The 20,628-nt window shown below is 36.7% G+C and overlaps 1 protein-coding gene across 1 annotated transcript; it reads right to left on the bottom strand.

Moving 5' to 3' along the window:
- Positions 1-327: 327 nt before the first annotated feature.
- Positions 328-3,537, bottom strand: LOC125646067 (uncharacterized). The gene is made up of 2 exons (XM_048872199.2): positions 2,144-3,537; positions 328-1,075 (listed from the first exon to the last, which is right to left on the bottom strand). Exons 1-2 carry the CDS (start codon positions 3,505-3,507, stop codon positions 778-780), a joined length of 1,662 nt encoding a protein of 553 aa, XP_048728156.2. The 5' UTR covers positions 3,508-3,537; the 3' UTR covers positions 328-777.
- Positions 3,538-20,628: the final 17,091 nt, after the last annotated feature.

The raw sequence follows: 20,628 nt of genomic DNA, 5'->3' as shown, positions 1-20,628 counted from the left end.
AATCCAACATTGTGATGTCAATGTGATTGGTGATCCGATATTGTGATGTTAACTTAATTGGTTATCCGATATTGTGATGTCAATGTGATTGGTGATCCGATATTGTGATGTCAATGTGACTGGTGACCCGACATTGTGATGTCAATGTGATTGGTGTTCCGACATTGTGATTGGTGTTCCGACATTGTGATGTCAATGCGATTGGTGTTCCGACTTTGTGATGTCAATGTGATTGGTGTTTCGACATTGTGATGTCAATGTGATTGGTGTTCCGACACTATGAATTTATTCTAATCATCCTGAATATAAATTGCAAAAAAAAAAAAGTAAAAGGATACATATATACTATTTCTCTCTCCTTCTCTTTCTCTAATTAAGATGTTCAATGTATAACAAAAGGAGATTAAACAATTTTGAACAATTCAAATCAAGACAAAGTGATAAAAGTGAAATACATCAAATCCACATGACTGATAACATATTAGACAATCAATTTGTACTTGAACCTTTTTGGAAGAGTTATTCACCTTTTATGAAAAATAAAATATATTTTCTAAAAGATATCTGAAGTAAATGGTCAATTCTATTTCAAATTTTTATAAAAAAGAAAGTTTATGCAACTTTTTACCAAGAGAAAATGCAAGGAAAAATAAATCAAGAAGTAATCAAAATTTTGTAAATTCCTATAGTGGATTATTTTTATGTGATGAACCCTTCAAAATGATACCAGAATTACAAAAATGGCACCCTCAAATTATTAGATGTGAAATATAATCATTATACATTGGGTACTTTAAACAATTCCTTCCAAATCCAATTAAATACGACATCGTTGATGAAGTTCGGGACAATTTTAAAGATATAATATACTGATGATAAGCTGCAAAAGTACTTCATGATCCTGGCTATGTACAGGAAGGTGTACAGGCCGGTGGGCATTGCGGCGAGGTCTGCCAAGATGGAGGGCGCATTTGGGTCGCACAACTCGCATTTTCCACTACAGACACACTTCGTTGACATGTGAGAATTCTTGCAAATGACATAGCAACAGCAGCATGGAAAAAACGTTTTACAACTGAAATAACACACAAAATAAAGATATCTCTCAAATAAAACAAGAAAAATATCACCATAAAACAATCTGATAGTTAACAAAAGGCCCATAGGCCTTAACATCCACTTGAGTAACATAAATAGCCCTGTCGTGGAATCTCATATTTGCATTTAAGCCTCGTGAATCCCTGACCCAGAGGTCATGAATTTCACAAGTTATGTAGAGTTTCATGCACTTCACAACCATGCATTGTTTCTCACATATGTCTGGTACTTGCAGTTCTGTAGCTTCCCAGTCGTATATATTGGGATGTCAGACCGGAGAACTGCAGATCCAAAAGGTGGGGGGAAAACTTGTGCAATCTATGCTTCAAGCATCATTTCTCTTAATTCTTGCGGTATCCGTGAAAACACTTGTACATCTACATTCACTGAATCTTTCCTCTTGTATTTCTTTTAAAAATTGATATTGCTTTCATCAATGACCATGAATGCATATTTGTTCCAAACTAGTCATTACCAAATATGGAGTGTTGTCAAGGTCAAAAGGTGTATTGGCTGTTCCGTTTATATTATTTTAAAGTAACGAATGGGTCAACCATATGATATTTTAGTACTTAAATTTAGTTTGTATTTTTAAAAATACACACAAAATGAAATATAAACAATAAAATACCTTTCTTTGTTGTTTTATCGGTTGATGAAGAGAGCAATCAATGCAGACAAAAAATATTTGCATAACCCGCTAACGCGGGTTATGAATTTTTCTGCAATGCTTGCTCCCTTCATCACCTGATAAAACAACAAAGAACGCATATTCTTGTTTAAATAAAGTAACTCCAGACCTATTTTGCGGTCGGACGTCCAATTTCGATCTGGGAACTATGGAATTACATCTAGCCATTTTGGCGTTTGCAAGATTTCCCTCTTTCCCTGTGTTGGAAGGTGATATCTTGATCAAAGCACCCGCCCCGTGAAACTTTTCTGATCCACCCCTGGTTTCTATACAAAATGAAAATGTTTCCGAATTACCTCTACATGAATTTTTCCCTTTAAATTAGAGTTGACAGTAACAGAATGAACTACTTACTCAAAGCAACAGCAGCAACATGGACATATACATTTAAAACAGCCTTTAAAGCAGTCTTTGAAGCAGTCGCCACAGCATTCCGTACATTTCCCACATAGTTCGGAACAACTAAACGTGCATTTGGATTTACCGGAGGAGACTTTGAGGTTCGTTAGATAACGCCAAACGCTGCTAAGTAATGCGGATAAACCATTCAGGAATCGTTTGATTGTTTTTGAATTCCAACTGATGCTGCATTCAATGCAATTTTTTTCCAGGCGATGAAGTAGAAAATTTTGTGGAATTCTTACAAACGCATTCACAAGAAAAACTTCCGTTCGCTCGTCCAGATAATTGCGTATTTCATCATCGGGCTTTAGTCGGTGATTTTGGACGATCTGGTATATAATATTCGCCAACTGTAGGAGCGCCAGAAGGGTCCCGGCGATGGTAAAGTACATGAATTGCTGTGCGATACCTTTGCGTGTATTCTCGGAAGTAACACAATGCGTCACCTCGAAATTTGGTATCGATTCTTTTATATGAGCAATAGGATCATTCATATCAGAGTATTGCAGCCAATCTGAGACAAGATTAAGAATAATTAAAATGGCAGAGAAGACACGACATGTAGTGTACCACCAGACCTTTCGCGGTTTTTTCTCTTCCTCTTGCGGGGAGGACCGGTCTTCCTGTTGTGTTTGTGGGTACTGTGTGACGTTGGATTGTATCTGAGTATTCCAGACTGGTGGATAATGATTACCATGGTGATGAGGCATATTTGGTGGTTGAAAACCGCGATCCATATGCTCTTCTCGTGGTTCGGGGTATCGGTGTGCCTCTTCGGGTAGGAATCCACGATTCCAGTAGCCTATTTCCATGTTTTCCGGATAGCTTCTGTTATTGTTGCCATGGCCGTGGTTGTGGTAAAAATATGGTTTCCCATAACCCATCTCAACAGCCTCCGGAGAATGATTCCCCGAGTAGCGTGCAACATTCATATCTCCAGTTTCCGTATTTTCAGGCAGGTATATCCTCTGTCGTTTTCCGTATTGGTAACTTGGATGTCGAGATCCGTTATTATAACCCATATTTCTACGATCTAATCTTGGGCGATAATCTTCATTCCTTAATTCCCAATTTGAAGTCGAGTGATGTCCTGTGCTCTGTGGATCTTCATCACTGTCGCATTGTCTGTTCCTGGACTCTATACCTCCGTGCCACTTCCTCGGACGACCTTCACCTGCGTGATGCCTTTCACCCAAGTCTTCCATTTCGATGATCTCGGAATCGTCCTCACTGCTGTCGTAATCCTGATGCCTGAAATGCTTCTTTGAGGCGTGGGGCCTTTTTATTTCGGGTTTCGGTCGTCGTCGATCCGCCATGATGCTCTTGTAAGTGTATGCCCGAATCTGATAATCGCGGTATTTATACCTCGATAAGGAGCTCTTTTTCGTAGAAAACGTAGGCCTGTGGTCACTGGAGCTTGCCGTATTCGGACTGAAGACAGTTCATTGTTTATGATATTTCAGAAAGATCAAAAAAAAGTTTTGCAGAGGCACTAGAAGTGAAGGTCATTGTCTACATAACAACAGTAAATAGGGTAAATGCATCGGTTATGTTTTCTTCAATGCAGTATAACACTGTGAAATATATTTTGCATTATTCTTAATTATTTGCATCAAGATAAACGCATACAAAACTAAAATCAAACAATTAAATAATCATATAGTAAGAATGAATTACATTTTTTGTTGTTGATTGGAATATACAATTCCCATCCGATTCTGAGAAAAGACCCTGTACTCTTTTTTTTTTTATTGATCGAAGCATCAACCGGGAAACTAGATAGTGTTTGAATTAAACTGTTTGGTTGATATTCCGATCACCCGTAAGAACATCATATCCATTTGTTATAATTTTGATTTCCTTAACAAGAACGCTACGAACTAAATCATTTGGTATATGACGCTACAAATTTGAAAGCTTGTGTGTTGCGTGTTCCGAGTTCGACCCCCGGCGGTCGCATCAAACACAAGACGCTTAATTAAACATGGGTAATATGGTGTGCCATCTTCACAAGTCAAGGGTTATTGATTCTTTCGTCGAGGTAACGAATTGATAACCCTTGACTTGTAAAGATGGTGGTGTGCCGCTGAATTTGTAAACAACGTTATCAAAAATAGCGTGAATTCTTACTTGATGCAAATATAATTTTTTTTTTTTAAAACTCAGCCCATCACAATAGATGTATCATTGTAAAATTTGATTATATCTCAATCTCCCCCCCCCCCCCCCCAAATAAATCGGTCTTTTCCAAATCCACCGGAACATCGAAGGGAAACTTTCATGGCGCGTCTATGTAGCTTTCAGTTCAAGATTTCATATTATGTCTAGACAAACCTAAACCTAATGGAGACATTTCTTCCCCAATCACTGTGATTAGTTTGAACACTGACCATTTATCTCGCTACGGCTGACAAAATACGTCACAAAGCCGACACGCCATTTAGATCTAACTGCTACAAGCAGAGTGGAGAAATGTATTATATCTTTTTTTTAATTTTTTTTATTCTTTCATATAATGCTATTATTCTCTTTTATATAAGTATTCACACGACACTATCATTATCTGCTATCCCAGAAACTGTTATGTGAGGCAGTTGGGTTATTTTATTTATCATGTTGTTAATTTAAATCTTGTCTGTAATCAGTATTTCATATATAATTATATAGATATGTGCAGTGCAGAAGTGTGAACTCCGTCAGTATTACCGGTAGTACTTCTAAATGATTGTTATTTATTTTCATTGTTATGATTAATTGCCTGTTAACATGTACATGCCCCCCGAGGGCCCTTGATTGGTGAATAAACTATATATAAATATATAATTAGAGCACACGTCTGCCTCATTCGGTTATTTCTTTATCTCGGTTACGGATAAGGACGAGTGTAGTATGATCCAATTGTAGGCCGCCTGTGTGAAATGTGTGTGATGTGTTAGTTATTATGGCATAGGTTATCAGCCGTCAAATTAAAGTAATCCCACCTTCCTGTGATGTCATCAGATTTTGTGAAATCAATGATTTATTTAGATTTATACATGATAGGAACATGGAATCTTTTCCTATAACTATTGTAAAAAATCTTGTTAAAAATAAAATATTTCAAAAGTGTAAGTTATAGATGAATAATCAATGATACGTTTCAAAATATTGAATCCAAGGGCAATAACTCTGTTTCTATTGATTTCTTTATCAAGTCTATTATGCGATGATTTCCTTTAGTTTTTACAGACATTTTATATCTTTTTGTGAAGATACAGTTTCATGAAATTGTTATGAATGCTACTATATCGTCAGTGGCGGATTTAGAGGGGGCGCAGTCGGCGCCCCCCCCCCCCCCCCTGAAATTTTCAAATTTAAGGTAAATCGCAATATTTCTTTCACTCCCGGAGAAATAAATGACAAAATCTTTTAATTTCTTTAATTACTTTATTGGGAGAACTTATAATTTTTTCCAAATTGCCCTTAAAAGTGGGTCATATTATTAATTTCACCTTATTAAAATGATAGAAAATAGTACAAATGACTAAATAGGAGAAATATTTTAAGCCCCATAAAATCTGTAAAATCCAGGAGCTTCCGGGGGCTTCGCCCCCTGGACCCCCACCAGGGCTTCGTCCTGAACCCACTGCCTCATAAAGTGGCGCCCCCCGTAACCGCAATTCCTGGATCCGCCCCTGATCGTCATAACCAGTTTGTATGGAATTTTGATAACGCTGTTTAAGGAAAATTGCAATTTTCTGATGGTGATATATGATTCTGTTTATGCATGTCTCACATCTTAAAAGTATGATGACCTATGTATTCTATTTGATAATTTGTTAGTTTTAACTCTAATGAATGGAAATAAATGCACATTTTAATCTTGTATTAGATAAAACTGCCAGTATGGAGTTACCTTAACCCCTTTATCAAAGCGATCTTGGAATGATTCTATGATCTATTCACTACAAGGTATTCTGCTATCGTGCGTGTCTTTATCCCACCTTTAAGTTGTATGCAGCAAAGTAAGAAACATTCGCTAAAACTACAGGTGCATTTTACGTGTAGTGGCGGATTTCTTCTTCTCTTCTTCTTCCCGCATGGTACTTCACCACTTAAAGTGTATTTTCGTATTGTGTGGTACAAGGACGTCTTATGTGATTAAAATATACAAGAAACGAAAGACGTCCTTACACCACGCATGCGCATGCTATTTTCAATCAGGTGAGTCTGATGCAGTGCCAAAATATAGAGTACTTCGTGTATAATCTAGGATCTGCTTACATTTTAAAGATAACGAACTTTTGATTAGTCACAAATAAGATAATAAATGTTTACCTTTGACATCTTGATAACTAATCTTCGGGAAGCAAATGATTAGAAAACAAGTACATTTCTGTGCATGTATTATTGTACCGGAGTCAAAGGTCAAAGGGACCAAGTCATTATCCCTGTTATCGGTATCGTAGAAATTTCAAAATTACACACAAGTACATGTATACATCATTACATATCATTCGTTGTGTACTAGCGGCAGACTCTTGTCTGTCAATATTTTCTCAGAGAGCTACAGTTCTGCGGCTAATTATGTACATGAATGTTAAAAGTCTTAATTTTCAATCATCACATACGTTAAAGGGTTTTGTATACCGTTAGCAGATCACGTGGAGAGAAAAAGGATTCCATGTACATTTATGTCATCAACAAGTCACGTGACACGGTGGTAGGGGAATATATAACGGGGAACAGGAACTTTATATACCGTCAGTGGTTAGCATAATGTCCAGTGAAGATCCACGATTCTGAACAAATGCAGAATTTTAAAAGGACACAACGAAGCAATGCTGCGAGTTTGAAACAATGTCGAAGATACAACCTTCGCTTTCAAAGCAAAAGACCATTGCATTTTACAATTCCGTAAGATTTGTTAGATACTGGCGACAGCGCATTAGTCCCATTTGGATAATAAGGTGGAAAAGAAATTCGGAGAACAAACCTAAATCGTTCAAATGATCTAGTTAGATCATTAGAACGATTTAGAAAACTTTAGAACGATTTAGAAAATTGTTGGAACGATTATATAATATGAATTTGTTAGTTCAGTTGATTTAGTTGATAGCACGATTCAATAATTCGCGTGTATAATTTTGTTAAATGTTGTTAATTAAATCGTTTGATCCCGTGGGGATTAGGGTTAGAATAGGTCCCTAGTACCCCTTGCTTGTCGCCTTGTATTGTTTATTGGCTTTAAGCCTTACGGCTCATCAGTATAATAAATATTCAATTACAAAGTATAAACAAAAAAAGGTGTATACAATATGAAAAGTGGAGTGAATATTAGAGGATGGACATACATGAAGAGAGTTATAAGTCAAGTTTACATAATATATATATTAGATGATAGTTTAGCTAGATCGTATGAGTAAAGCACTTTTTAAAACCCAGGTTACAGAGTTGTTTTCCATTATGAATTGACATCAGTTGTACCAGTTTAAACATAGAAGCATGCGAACAATAATACTTTTTTATGTATGCAGATATCTGAGGTTTTTGTACAAAGAACATATTAAAATAAAATTTTATTCGTCCTAAATTTCGTTCAAATTACAAAATTCACACAATCGATCTTGTCTTGCTGTGCCACTGTAACTACCTTGTTCTATTCTAAGAAGAGGCGACTAAATGGACCGGTCCTTCGAATGAGACCACAAAAACCGAGGTCTCGTGTCACAACAGGTGTGGCACGATAAAGATCCCTCCCTGCCATAAGCGCCGAGCACAGGCCTAAATTTTGCAGTCCTTCACCGGCAGTGGTCACCACTGTATTCTCGAGAGGGACGTTAAACAATATTCAATCAATCAATCAATTGAATTGTTTGAGTGATTTGTTAGTTCGTTAGTACACTTTGATAAACTCATTGTGTGAGATTGTACGAATATCTGTTAAGATTTGTTAGTACCATATACATGTATATTGATTCCCCTTCCCTGGATCCGCTTGTTTCAAACTTTTGATTATTATTACTTGTAGTTATTAAACTATCAATTTGGGACTGTCCTCTGAAAAAAATATATTATAATGTATTATTATATGTATAATGCAGCCTTGTTGTATTTTATATCATTTGATTGTACGGCGTGGAACTTTCTTAATGCACAGCATGTTTTAAATTTTAGTAATTTTACTTCACATTATTGGTGTTTTGCTATCATTGTTTTGATATTATCTGTCTTTTAATGCTATTGTAATTTCCCTTTACTACTTTTATAACATGCTGTATCATTTTTATTGTATGCAGCGCTTTAGAGTGGTTATTTATGATCATATAAGGCGGTATATAAATAAATATTATTAGTATTATTGTTTGTGAGAATACCCCCACCCTGATTCTTTCAAATGGTTCTAAATGTAATTTGGGTGATCCACTCAGATTTCAAACACTTTGAATTATCTTTCGTATTATGTTTACAGCATATGGACAACAGAATGAATTCAGATCTGTTGAGCTATACGTGTAATTGCGTATGCCCGCGGCCGTCCATGTGCACATACGAGATATGGGATCAGGTGCCTAGGAGGAGTAAGCATCCCCTATCGATCGGTCACACCAGCCGTGAACCCTATATCTTGATCAGCATGTTTGATTTGCTACAGCTGCATCTTTCACTCATTAAATGGGTCTATCTACACTAAAGTATAAGATAGTCGATCTTCATCGATGATTTGATGAACTCTTAAGATATAAATGGAATAGAGTTTAAAGTTAATTTCTGAATATTGCCTTTGCTACAAATATACCAAATCATAGGACAACAGTTATATTTGACAGTATAAAAAAAATGTAACATTGTTTACTTTTAAAAACTTCTTTGTTGCGATGCTTTCCTGCATACGGTTTTTATATGCTTATCAAAATTTAACATGTAATCTATAGATATGCATAATGACTTAACAGTTTTTTCCACATTATCTAAGCCTTGCCAAACTTGAAAACTTATAGAATGTTTTCTTTCCCATCGCTAATATTTGAAACTTACATGGGTTTGCCCAGTCTGATTAACACCACCCTCTCCTCCTTACACTGACGAGTGTAAGGAGGAGGGGGTGGTTTTAATCAGACTGGGGTTTGCCTAAATTCAATTTTCTTGAACCGATTCATAAAAATTGAACTTCCTTACTCTATAGAGTGTTAATGAGAATATCAAAGTTTTCATAAGAATGAGATATAGTATTGTCATCAGCATTGTTGTATAAAACTTACCCTTTCTGATAAAATGAAAAAATGTCATTCAAAAATATATTAAAAACCAATGATCCTAAATTTGAACCTTGAGGTACACGCTACTTAATACACCTTATACTTTGATCTACTGTTTTCTATTTGTAAGGTAATCTTTCACCAGCTGAACTACATTTTCTGATAAACCTTATGCTGGCTGCAGCTTTACACAATAACATATCATGAGATAGACAATCAAATACCTTAGCTAGATCCGTTAACCATCTGTAACATGCTAGATCCGTTAACCATCTGTAATATGCTAGATCCGTTAACCATCTGTAACATGCTAGATCCGTTAACCATCTGTAATATGCTAGATCCGTTAACCATCTGTAACATGCTAGATCCGTTAACCATCTGTAACATGCTAGATCCGTTAACCATCTGTAACATGCTAGATCCGTTAACCATCTGTAATATGCTAGATCCGTTAACCATCTGTAACATGCTAGATCCGTTAACCATCTGTAACATGCTAGATCCGTTAACCATCTGTAACATGCTAGATCCGTTAACCATCTGTAACATGCTTATTTTCATCTAGTGATTTCTTCCAGTCCACAAGAAGCCTAAGTAGAATTGCTTGACAGACCTGTCCCTTTCTAACTGCACACAGGTGATTATAGAATTTTTTTCTAAATAAATCAAAGGCTGGTTGGACATGACCCTTTCATATAATTTTGAAATCTGAGGCAATATACCAACTGGTCAATAGTTTTTCTTACTTAGGGGATTATCTTTTTTTTTTACAGAGATGAGGCTTGGGTTACTTTCAGATGGTCGAGGAAGAAACGGGAAGACGAAGTAATACATATGTAGATCTGATGACTTATTGATGGTGCTCCTGGTTTAAGTAACTTAGCTAAAATGTCGTATTTAATTTGTAGCATGAAAATCAAAAGACAACAAATTGTTTGGGTTTTTTATAGTCTTGATTCTCTGACGTGTATCTGGATTAAAATCAACACCCTTACCAATTTCATCTGCCAACCATCTTTGGCCGAGTTTTTTTTTTTTAAATATCTCATTATTTTCTACTAAAATAATACACAAATCATTGCCCTTGTTTTTCTTTGACATAAAAGGTTTTGTAGCTGACCAAAACTCTACCGATTTATATCCCCCAACCGTTCCAAGAACATTGTGTGACTGATTTTCTCTTCATACTATTGACGAGATTTCTTTGTTTTTTGTAGTTCTATTATGTTGTTTTTATGACGGCGTATAATCGTGCCATTCCAATCTAGAAGAAAAAATCAGTATATGCACCCAGGGGTGCATGAGCCGAGTTGCATGGGATATATTGTAAAGCCAGGAATGACGTGGTATATTTATAATTGTGAAGAACTAATTTCAGTTTTAAACTTTTCGAGTTACTGTCCAGAAATCATATTTGTCTGAAGTTTTCAATCTATATTCGGTCACTGTGACCTTGACCTTTGTTCTCCAAAATTAATAGGGGCCTTGCTTTGCTGGTATCCAACAATATATCCAAATTTCATTTGATTCAAATTAAAAAATTTCGAGTTATCCTCCGGAAACTAAAATCCTTTTGGAATTTTAAATCTATTTTCGGTCACTGTGACCTTGACCTTTGATCCATTTTCTCCAAAATCAATAGGGGTCTTTCTTACCTGGTACATAACAATATCTTTAAGTATCATTTGATTCGGATTTAAACTTTCTGAGTTATCATTCGGAAACCAAATATTTCTGAAATTTTCATTTTATATTCGGTCACTGTGACCTTGACCTTTGATCATTTTTCTCCAAAATCAATAGGGGTCTTCCTTACCTGGTACCCAACAATATATCAAAGTTTCATTTGATTAGATTGCAAACTTTTTGAGTTATCATCCGGAAACCAATTGTTGACGCCCAACCGCCCGCCCTCCAACCCGCCCGCCCGCCCGCGTCACCAAACCAATAGCCGAGTTCAACTTCGTTGCAACTCGGCTAAAAATATATCGTTTCTATGATTTAGTCAATCGTATGTTCTATGGTGGTTACTTTCCATACTTTAACCTTAGCATATCGTTTGTGTAAATTGTTTTATTTGATTTTCTATTCATGTATGGAGTTGTCTTTTCTCTGGTACACCTGGCTTTTAGAGGTACACGCTTGTTGGCTATTTACAAGGAAGGTTTTTCAAAATTTTCATCGATATCATTAACCTGTTCCCTGCTTATAATCACTGCCACCTTCTGTTTTTATGTTTTGTATATCTGCTCTGATCTCTTCAATATCAAAAGTCCGAAAGCTCCTCTATATTATTTTTTGCGTTTATTTTGGCGGTATACAATCCTTGATAAAACACCTATGAAATGATGAAAATCACGAATAAACCATTCTCAATATTCTGACATCCAAATAACCGCGTTACATTGTTTGTAAGGATAACATTAACTTCATCAATCGCCAACTTACCATATTTATTTAACAATATTCCATTATCATCTGCATATGGTGTCTATGTCTTTCAACTGATTTGATACACAAGAGCTTGTTTTGCATATGATCAGTTTTTAAATTGATGTAAGCTATACTGACAATTAAGTTGATGTTACAGGGGTTTCAACAACAGTCTCATTTAAAGTCGGCATTTCGCAAATTTTATGGTCGTAATATAATGATCTAATTTACCAATAGGACCTTTCATGTGGGTAAAATGCTGTCTGACGTGTTTCATACCGATTGTTAGGCCGTTCTTTACACACTGATTTTGACTATGGATCACTCTGTTTACCCGATCGAGATGTAGAGGTCACGGCGGGTGTGACCTGTCGACAGGGGGTGCTTACTCCTGCTAGGCATCTGATCCTACCTTTGGTATGTCCAGGGGTCCGTGTTTGTCCTACTCTTAATTTTGTATATTTTATAGGAGTTATAAGATTGATCACTGTTCGTTACCTTCCCTTTTTCAGCAATCAGTGATTGTATTTTCAAAACAAGTTGATTTATTTACTATATTTGATATCACACAAATCATGTTAAGGTTTACATTTTACTGGAACATTCATATCGCAGTTTAGGTCACCATTTACTATAATACTTTGGGTAACACTGAAACATTTCTCTACTTACTTACTGAAATTGTAAATAGATGATGGTCTGTATGTACTTGTTCTTAGAATCAGCCATTTCTATACAGCCCCCGTGTAACTTCTAACGTAATGCACTCCACTGTTGAGCAAGGTTTCGTCGTTTCCTGTAAGGAATGTCCGCTCTCTTGAATACCACCACTCCTCCGCCGTGTTATGTCCTGTCCCTCCTGCGGGGTGTGTACTCCTCCGCCGTGGGATGTCCTGTCCCTCCTGCGGGGTGTATACTCCTCCGCCGTGGGATGTCCTGTCCCTCCTGCGGGGTGTATACTCCTCCGCCGTGGGATGTCCTGTCCCTCCTGCGGGGTGTATTCTCCTCCGCCGTGGGATGTCCTGTCCCTCCTGCGGGGTGTATACTCCTCTGCATCGAAGAACGAGTCAAGAAAAGACCTATTGAGTTTATTTCTGAGACGAAGATACGAAGACGTAATAATGTGAATCTAAGGCGTTACAACGCAAAATATTTAGGCATAATAACGCGAAGCGAAGGCGTAATAACGCAAATGAAAGGCATAATAATGCGAAAGAAAGGTCCGATAACGCGAATAAAAGGCGTAATAACTCGAATAAAAGGCGTAATAACGCGAATGAAAGGAATAATAACGCGAAACAAAGGCATAATAACGCAAACGAAATACGTAATAACACGAAACAAAGGCGTAATAACGCAAAAGAAAGGCACAATAACGCGAATGAAAGGCGTAAACGCAAAACAAAGGGCGTAGTAACGCGAATCAAAGGCGTGATAATTTGAAATATTTACATTTGCAACTGTTTTCTCCTACATAACACTATTACGAGCAATACGTATTTATCTCTGCATAAATCCACTACGGGGTCAACATTTGTATGCGTATGAACATTTGTTAAAAGTAGGTAACAGGTACTACTTTTACTAAGGCAATACGCATCTAGCAATCGCTCTCACTTACTACAGAAATCTATCAATAGATGAAATCAACATCACAAAATGTATTTACGGTTTTATTTGTATTCCAAGCAGTGGACTTTCACCCATAATTGATAAAAGCATTTCTGTAAACAATATTTTACTATTGTATGTCTAAAATTTCGTCTGCTACAACTTCACCCCGGTCATCGGTGATGCGGAATTGTACCTACTGCTAGACGATGACATTAGGCTTTAGCAAAAAGGTCATTCAAAGGATGTATGGCCGATAAGTCGTGAAAGTGCATTAAGACCTACACACCACACTGCTTCCGTGCCACAGCAGCCATAGGTGATTGATGTCGGTTTCCAAGTTTATGTCGGGACATCGAAGCGAGGCGTCGTTAAAACCCTTTTACAGAAATTTATCGAGTCAAAAGAAGCGTTCAGTGAGCTCATGTTTGTCAACAATTACATATCCAAATCCAAACCGTCCCTTACCTTCGTGCAGTTCCATATTCTCTGCGATGTTCAGTTCTTTCCGGAGATTCATCTGAGCTGCGTCCTCTGACCTGTCTATAAATGATTTGCCTACACCTGACGACTGCCGCCCTGTTCTTCATGTTCCTCCATCTCAGTCTTCTGTTAACTCCGTAATATCCACAGAATATCTTTCAAAGTCGGTCTTCAACGTCTTCGCTTTTCAAAAGTGAAAGCGCATCAAAACTGTAAGTTGTAAGCCCTTCGGGCTTTATGGAATTTGATCACGTGACCAACCCGTATTTATATCCCGATAAATATTTTTAAATGATACCTTATTTCTTAAAGAAATGCGTAATAAAACAAATTAAAGGCGTAATAACGCGATACAAAGGCATATTAGAGTGGATTTAGAAGGCGTAATAATGCGAATGAAAGGTATATAAACAGTGTACGTTGAATCCTACATGTATGTTATAGTGTATTGTACAGATTAGCGATATTAGTTCATTCAGATGGAATTATCATTAGCATTTCTACATGATTAAAATGGTGGCTCCCCTACAATCCCATGCTAAGGGCCAAAAACGATAGTCCTAGGGGTCCCCTATCTTGCCTTGCATACTTCTTTGGTGGACTCTTCAACGATTAAGTTGTTATTAACATGTATCATGACCTAAATTACCCTTAAAGGCCTATGCGACCCCTTTTAAGGGTGCTCTATGTTTGACTCTGTTGTTCTCTATCCCTTTATCAGTTTTGTTTCATTCGATCGCCCCATAAACAATCATTAGAGAAGTCTGAAATGTGGCTTCACCAACGAGAGTCCCCAGGCCTGGGGGCCACCAACATATAAAAATCTCAAACTCAAACTCAGACTCAAATTCAAGTTTTTTACCTCAGCAGAGATTTTCCTAAAATGCCTTGCCACCAAACTCTCTCAGATTCACCTCACGTGAGTTGAGATTTGACAAAATAACTCAACGTGTTTTCATTGTTACAAGGGGCCTTACTTTTCGACGATCCACTTTCACTTTGTTGTTTACATTAACTACAATGCTTTAGCATGTAGTTTTTTTGTAATTTTCTTACGATTTAATGACGTCACCATTAGAAGTTGCCTGCAATTACATGTACATTATATACAGTACAGTGCAAGGTGAAGATAACGAACAGTGATCAATCTCATAACTCCTACAAGCAATACAAAATAGATAGTTGGGCAAACACGGACCCCTGGACACACCAGAGGTGGGATCAGGTGTCTAGGAGGAGTAAGCATCCCCTGTATAACCCAATATGTCGTCAGACTACGAAGTAGCGCTGCAAATCGTAAACGATAAATGCATTTTCAAATCCGCGCCCGCCCCTCTACTGAGAAAAAGGCCGAATTGGACTGAGATAGAAAAGGAAATCCTTGTCGAGGAGGTGCAGAATAGAGAAGACATTCTATTTGGTAAATTCAAAGGCGGTTTTGGTACCCCTACAGCCCTATATCGAGGGCTCTTTTTGAAAGGCGTAATAACGCCTTTTGATACGCTTTATTACACCTTTTTGCGTTTTAACGCCTTTTCACTTCGCACTATATAATGCCTTTTAAATGCGTAATAACGCCTTTTTATTTACGTTATTACACCGTTTGAAATTGCGTTATTACGCTAGTTCTAAAAGGCATTTGAACACCTTTTTACTTCCGAGTTATTACGCCTTTCCAATCTAATTAAAATCAGATTTCTCAGATCCGTAGACACTGTGTAAGAAGATCTGACATAACCCGACTAGGGGTCATGTTCATGTGAACCTTAGGTTAGCCAATCAGCGCATCGTCTATGAAATCGTCGGTGTTCACAATTCAAGGAAAATGGCTGCGATTGTTTGGTTTGAAAGAAAACACATCGCAGCTAGATGCGACGTCACAATGCACCGTTTACGTCAACTGGCGGTAAATTCCTTGTGAAAACCATCTTAAAAACTATTCAAACCGTACCCAATCCTATTCATACATAAATCGGAATTCACAATTTCATATCGGACGTTTCGTTGTTTGTATGAATGAAATAGATTAGTCATTATTGCGAAAATTTGAGATTCGTTTTGCGAGAATATACAATTTCACAGTGTAAAATAAACTTTGTGGAAGAGAGATTACGGCAACTTGTGTACGAGTTGCCGGGAACCGCCTAAATAGCCATCATTGTCTATAGGGCGCAATCTGACTGGCCGATAGTTCTCATAATATTACAAGCCATGTGGACATGACATTCTATGGGGTTATGTCAGATCCTATTGTAGCGATTGTGAGCGTATTCTAGGATCTAATTTTAATTAGATTGTACGCCTTTCATTTGCGTTATAACGCTTTTCTTTCGCGTTAGTACGCCTTTGTTTCGTGTTAAATATTACGCCTTTTATTCTCGTTATTGCGCCCCCCCCCCCCCCCGCGTTTTAGCGCCTTTGTTATGCATTATTACGCCTTTGTGTTGAGTTATTACGCTTTTATTTGCGTTATTACGTCTTTACTTCTCGTTAATACGCCTTTATTTTCCGTTATAACGCCTTTGATTCGCATTATGCCTAAGAATTTGTTGTTTTTTGTTTTTTAAGTGATCCTAATCGGCTTTCGTAATTTTGTCAATTTAGCATGTGACAGTACAGTATATGGTTTTGTATGGATTTTGAAAAAAACAGGTTTTTAGTATTCTTAATAAAAGTGGAGTCTAATTTATCTATATATATATATATATATATATAGATGTATACATACACGGCAACACCTCACCGGTACTCAACAAATTAAAATGGACATCATCTGTGAAACTGCAATGAGCTACTGAAATCAAAAACGACGTTCGAGGTCGTGAGCAGCAGGATTAAGGTATTTTGTTACCAAATTAATATCATTGTATTATGGTATGGAACTTATTAATAAGACCAGATTGTGCCCCTTGTTGTATTTGAACTTTAAAAGGTCCAGATCATCAAATAGAAAGATGACCTTTAATTATGAGGTTAGAGGTCAAAGCTACAATGTTCATATATATCAATTATACAGCTCTAGCAATAAGACTTGTAGTGAAATATTTACATGCTTCAAGATTTAAAAAAAAAGGTTTTCATTTCAGCCTAGAGAATATCAAGCTTCTGTTCGAAACACATGCCTATGGTCCATGTGTTGCACGGTCCTTGATTTAACGGGTTATAATAGGTCCTCAGTACCCCTTGCCTATCGTAAGAGGTGACTAAATGGGGCGACCCTTTGGATGAGACCGCAATTACACTGAGGTTTCGTGTCACTGCAGGCGTGGCACGACAAAGATCCCTCCCTGCTCAAAGTCCATAAGCGACCTAAATTTTGCAGCCCTTCATCGGTAATGATGACGTCTCCATATGAGTGAAAGATTCTTGAGCGGGACGTTAAACAATATACAAACAACCAATCATGTTTTGACCCACTTCTATCGAAGTGGTATTCAGTAGATCTAAATCTGACATTTTATTTTATGGAAGTTCTGCATCACAAGATTTTTTTTTTACCCACACCCATAAAGATTATTCTATATGTTTATACCCTCTTTGTAAAGGGCATAACACTTTGTATTTAACATACTTATGATATGTCATGTACACAAGCACCCCACGAGAGTCAATGACTCTGAAAACCAGACGTACATGGCACAAATTCCAGTTTTCTGCAATTTTCTAAATCGTTTTAACGAGTTTGTTTTCACATTTTTTTTCTACTCTATTAAAATTTCATGATTACAATGTCGTCCATATGTATATACCTCTTTAAACGGGGTACATATCTTTCACTTTGTACAGATCAAAATAATATCACGATAAGCAGAGATAAACTTGTCAAATCAAAGAGTATAGGTTGCTTGAGAGCATGCACTGTTGGTAAGTGTAACAAGGTAGCGGACGGTACAGAGTTTAAGTAGTGGGTGATACGCGAGGTTGAAACCCCGATTATGTTACAGATGACATTTTACATACTCTAGGACTATGGAGCGCCAAATTAACATAAACTCAAAATAACTGAAGACATCTTTTTAATTATTTGAAGATATTATTTCATTTCATGCGCGCAGATCTCTTCCACCCAGTAATGATATCTTCAATAAAGAATTGATTGACTTATTGATAGCATCAATTATGCTGCTGAATTTGTGCGTGCAATAATTGATTGTTGCTCTATTTAAATATATTATTGATATCACCAAAATGACTTGATTCGCGCAACAATTCAATTGAAGATAGTAATAATTCAATTAATGCGCACATCAGTTCAACTAATGTGCACAAGAATTGAATTATTGCTCTTTTAATTGAATTATTGCGCACATCAATTCAATTAATGCCTTAGATAATGCGCATATCAAATCAATTATTGCTCAAATCAGCTGAATTTATGCGCGCATCAATTTAATCAGTGCGCAACAATTGTATTGGTACTGTCACCAAGTTTGTACCTTTTTCGGCTCAAAAAAAAGGGAATTGAAGACCTCAAAATTGCAATATTTGTTTGCAATGTTTAACATAAGGAGGTGCAAACCACCCTCCTGATTTGCCACTATAAAAAAATATGGAAGCTTGTTATCTCACGCTTCCAAAGTTTTATATCCCCATAATGTAAACAGGCTTATTGTTCCTCATATTTTGTGATAAAAGCTTTCGTTATCTTAAGTATAAGATTAAAGATCATGTAGACTTGTCAGACATGTCGTGCTCGAGTTCATTCATTCATTCATTCAGACTGTCTGTCTGTCCATTCGTAAACTTGAATTTACATATTTCCAACTTCTCCAGAACCACTGGCCAAAAAGAATCCTTGGGTACAGGATATTCGAAATTGTTCAACCGATGGAAAAACACTTTACCAGTATTATTTGGTTTAAATTGATGTTTACAATCAAAGGTCACATTCATTCATTCATCGAGAAATGGAAAAAAGAAATAGATAGAAAAAGGTTTTTTTTACCAACAATACACAACAGGTGCCTGTGGTCAGGATTACATAACTTTGTTTACAAAAATATTAGTTATGGAATAAATGTAACATTTTTCATTGATTTTAATTACCACTATTTTGCATCTTTAATATGTTTCCAAAATCGACTTCGTATTAAATACAACTTGTGTCTACACGCACCATTTTTTTTCGATATTGAAAAATCAAGGTTTTTTTTTTTATTCTCGTCGATCCAACAAAAATTGATGCTGCCTGAATAGAAATAAACATATCTTTTTATGAGAAACTTTGGACTCAATTCTGTCTGAGGACCTCATATGTATATCCTAAATGATATCACAAAGCATGTTGGGTAAACATGCAGTAATGTTTTGTTCTCAATATTTCTGGTTTTGTTCTTAATCTAATCTTAGACTGACCATTATTTTCTCAGAAATGATTTTAAATAAGAATTCCGTAAACCAACAAAACACACACAAAAATGTGGCTTTTTAGCTCACTTGAAAAATGTGGCTTTTTAGTTCACTTGAGCAATAGCTCAGGTAAGCTTTTCTGATCAATTGTCGTCTGTCTGTCTGTCCATTCGTAAACTTGAATTTACATATTTCCAACTTCTCCAGAACCACTGGCCAAAAAGAATCCTTGGGTACAGGATATTCGAAATTGTTCAACCGATGGAAAAACACTTTACCAGTATTATTTGGTTTAAATTGATGTTTACAATCAAAGGTCACTCGTTATTTCTAATACACATCCAGAAGACAAATCAAGAGACAGTCACGTGTCCAATCATATCTCTTTGTAAGGCTATGTATTTTATTACCGTGCTATAAGTCTTTCCCCTTTTTGTTTAAAAGAAACAAATAGCAAATACTTCCTAATATTTCCTTAGTATCTTCGTTGTTTTACGCTCATTCAAATCTAAATTTAGACAGCTGCGTCCGAGTTATGTACGTTACCATTGCCGGTGAAGGGCTGAAAAATTGAGGTCTATGCTTGGCGCTCACGGCCTTTGAGCAAGGAGGGGTCTTTATCGTGCCACACCTGTTGTGACACGGGACCTAGGTTTTAGCGGTCTCATCCAAAGGACCGCCCCATTTAGTCGCCTCTTACGACAAGCAAGAGGTATGAGGACCTATTTTAATCCAGATCCCCATGGGGAAGTATTTATAGACGCATAGCAGACATGATTTCGAATCGGCAAAATTGACACCAGTCCTAAAAGAACAGACCATACGTTTAAAAACGAAGGAAGAATAAAAGTTGAGGTAGCAGAATTAACTGGATATGAACCATCTATATACTGGTCTCCATGCTCTACTTTTCAATGGAGTAACTGCATTAACCGAGTTAACATGATGAAGAAAAAATATACACATGTGAACATAGGTAAAACTAATTCAGCTTTATCAACCAAGTATTAAAAAAATAGACAGACCATACAGCTTTATCAACCGAGTATTGAAAAAAATAGACAGACCATACAGCTTTATCAACCGAGTATTAAAAAAATAGACAGACCATACAGCTTTATCAACCGAGTATTGAAAAAAAATAGACAGACCATACAGCTTTAACAAATAGTGAAAAATATGGTGGCATGTCTTATAAATCTTCTTCTTTAAAAAACAACTGAATCAGAAAAGACAAAGCTTATGTGAAAGACACCTTATCGAGTAGCGATTCAAATTATTCTAATATAGCCCCCGAGGGTAGGGTGGATACAATAGGGG

Source organism: Ostrea edulis, chromosome 1 (genome assembly GCF_947568905.1).
Source record: "Ostrea edulis chromosome 1, xbOstEdul1.1, whole genome shotgun sequence".
NCBI lineage: Eukaryota > Metazoa > Mollusca > Bivalvia > Ostreida > Ostreidae > Ostrea > Ostrea edulis.
Note: the sequence above shows the minus strand (reverse complement) of the source record. Positions and strands in the feature narration are given on the sequence as shown.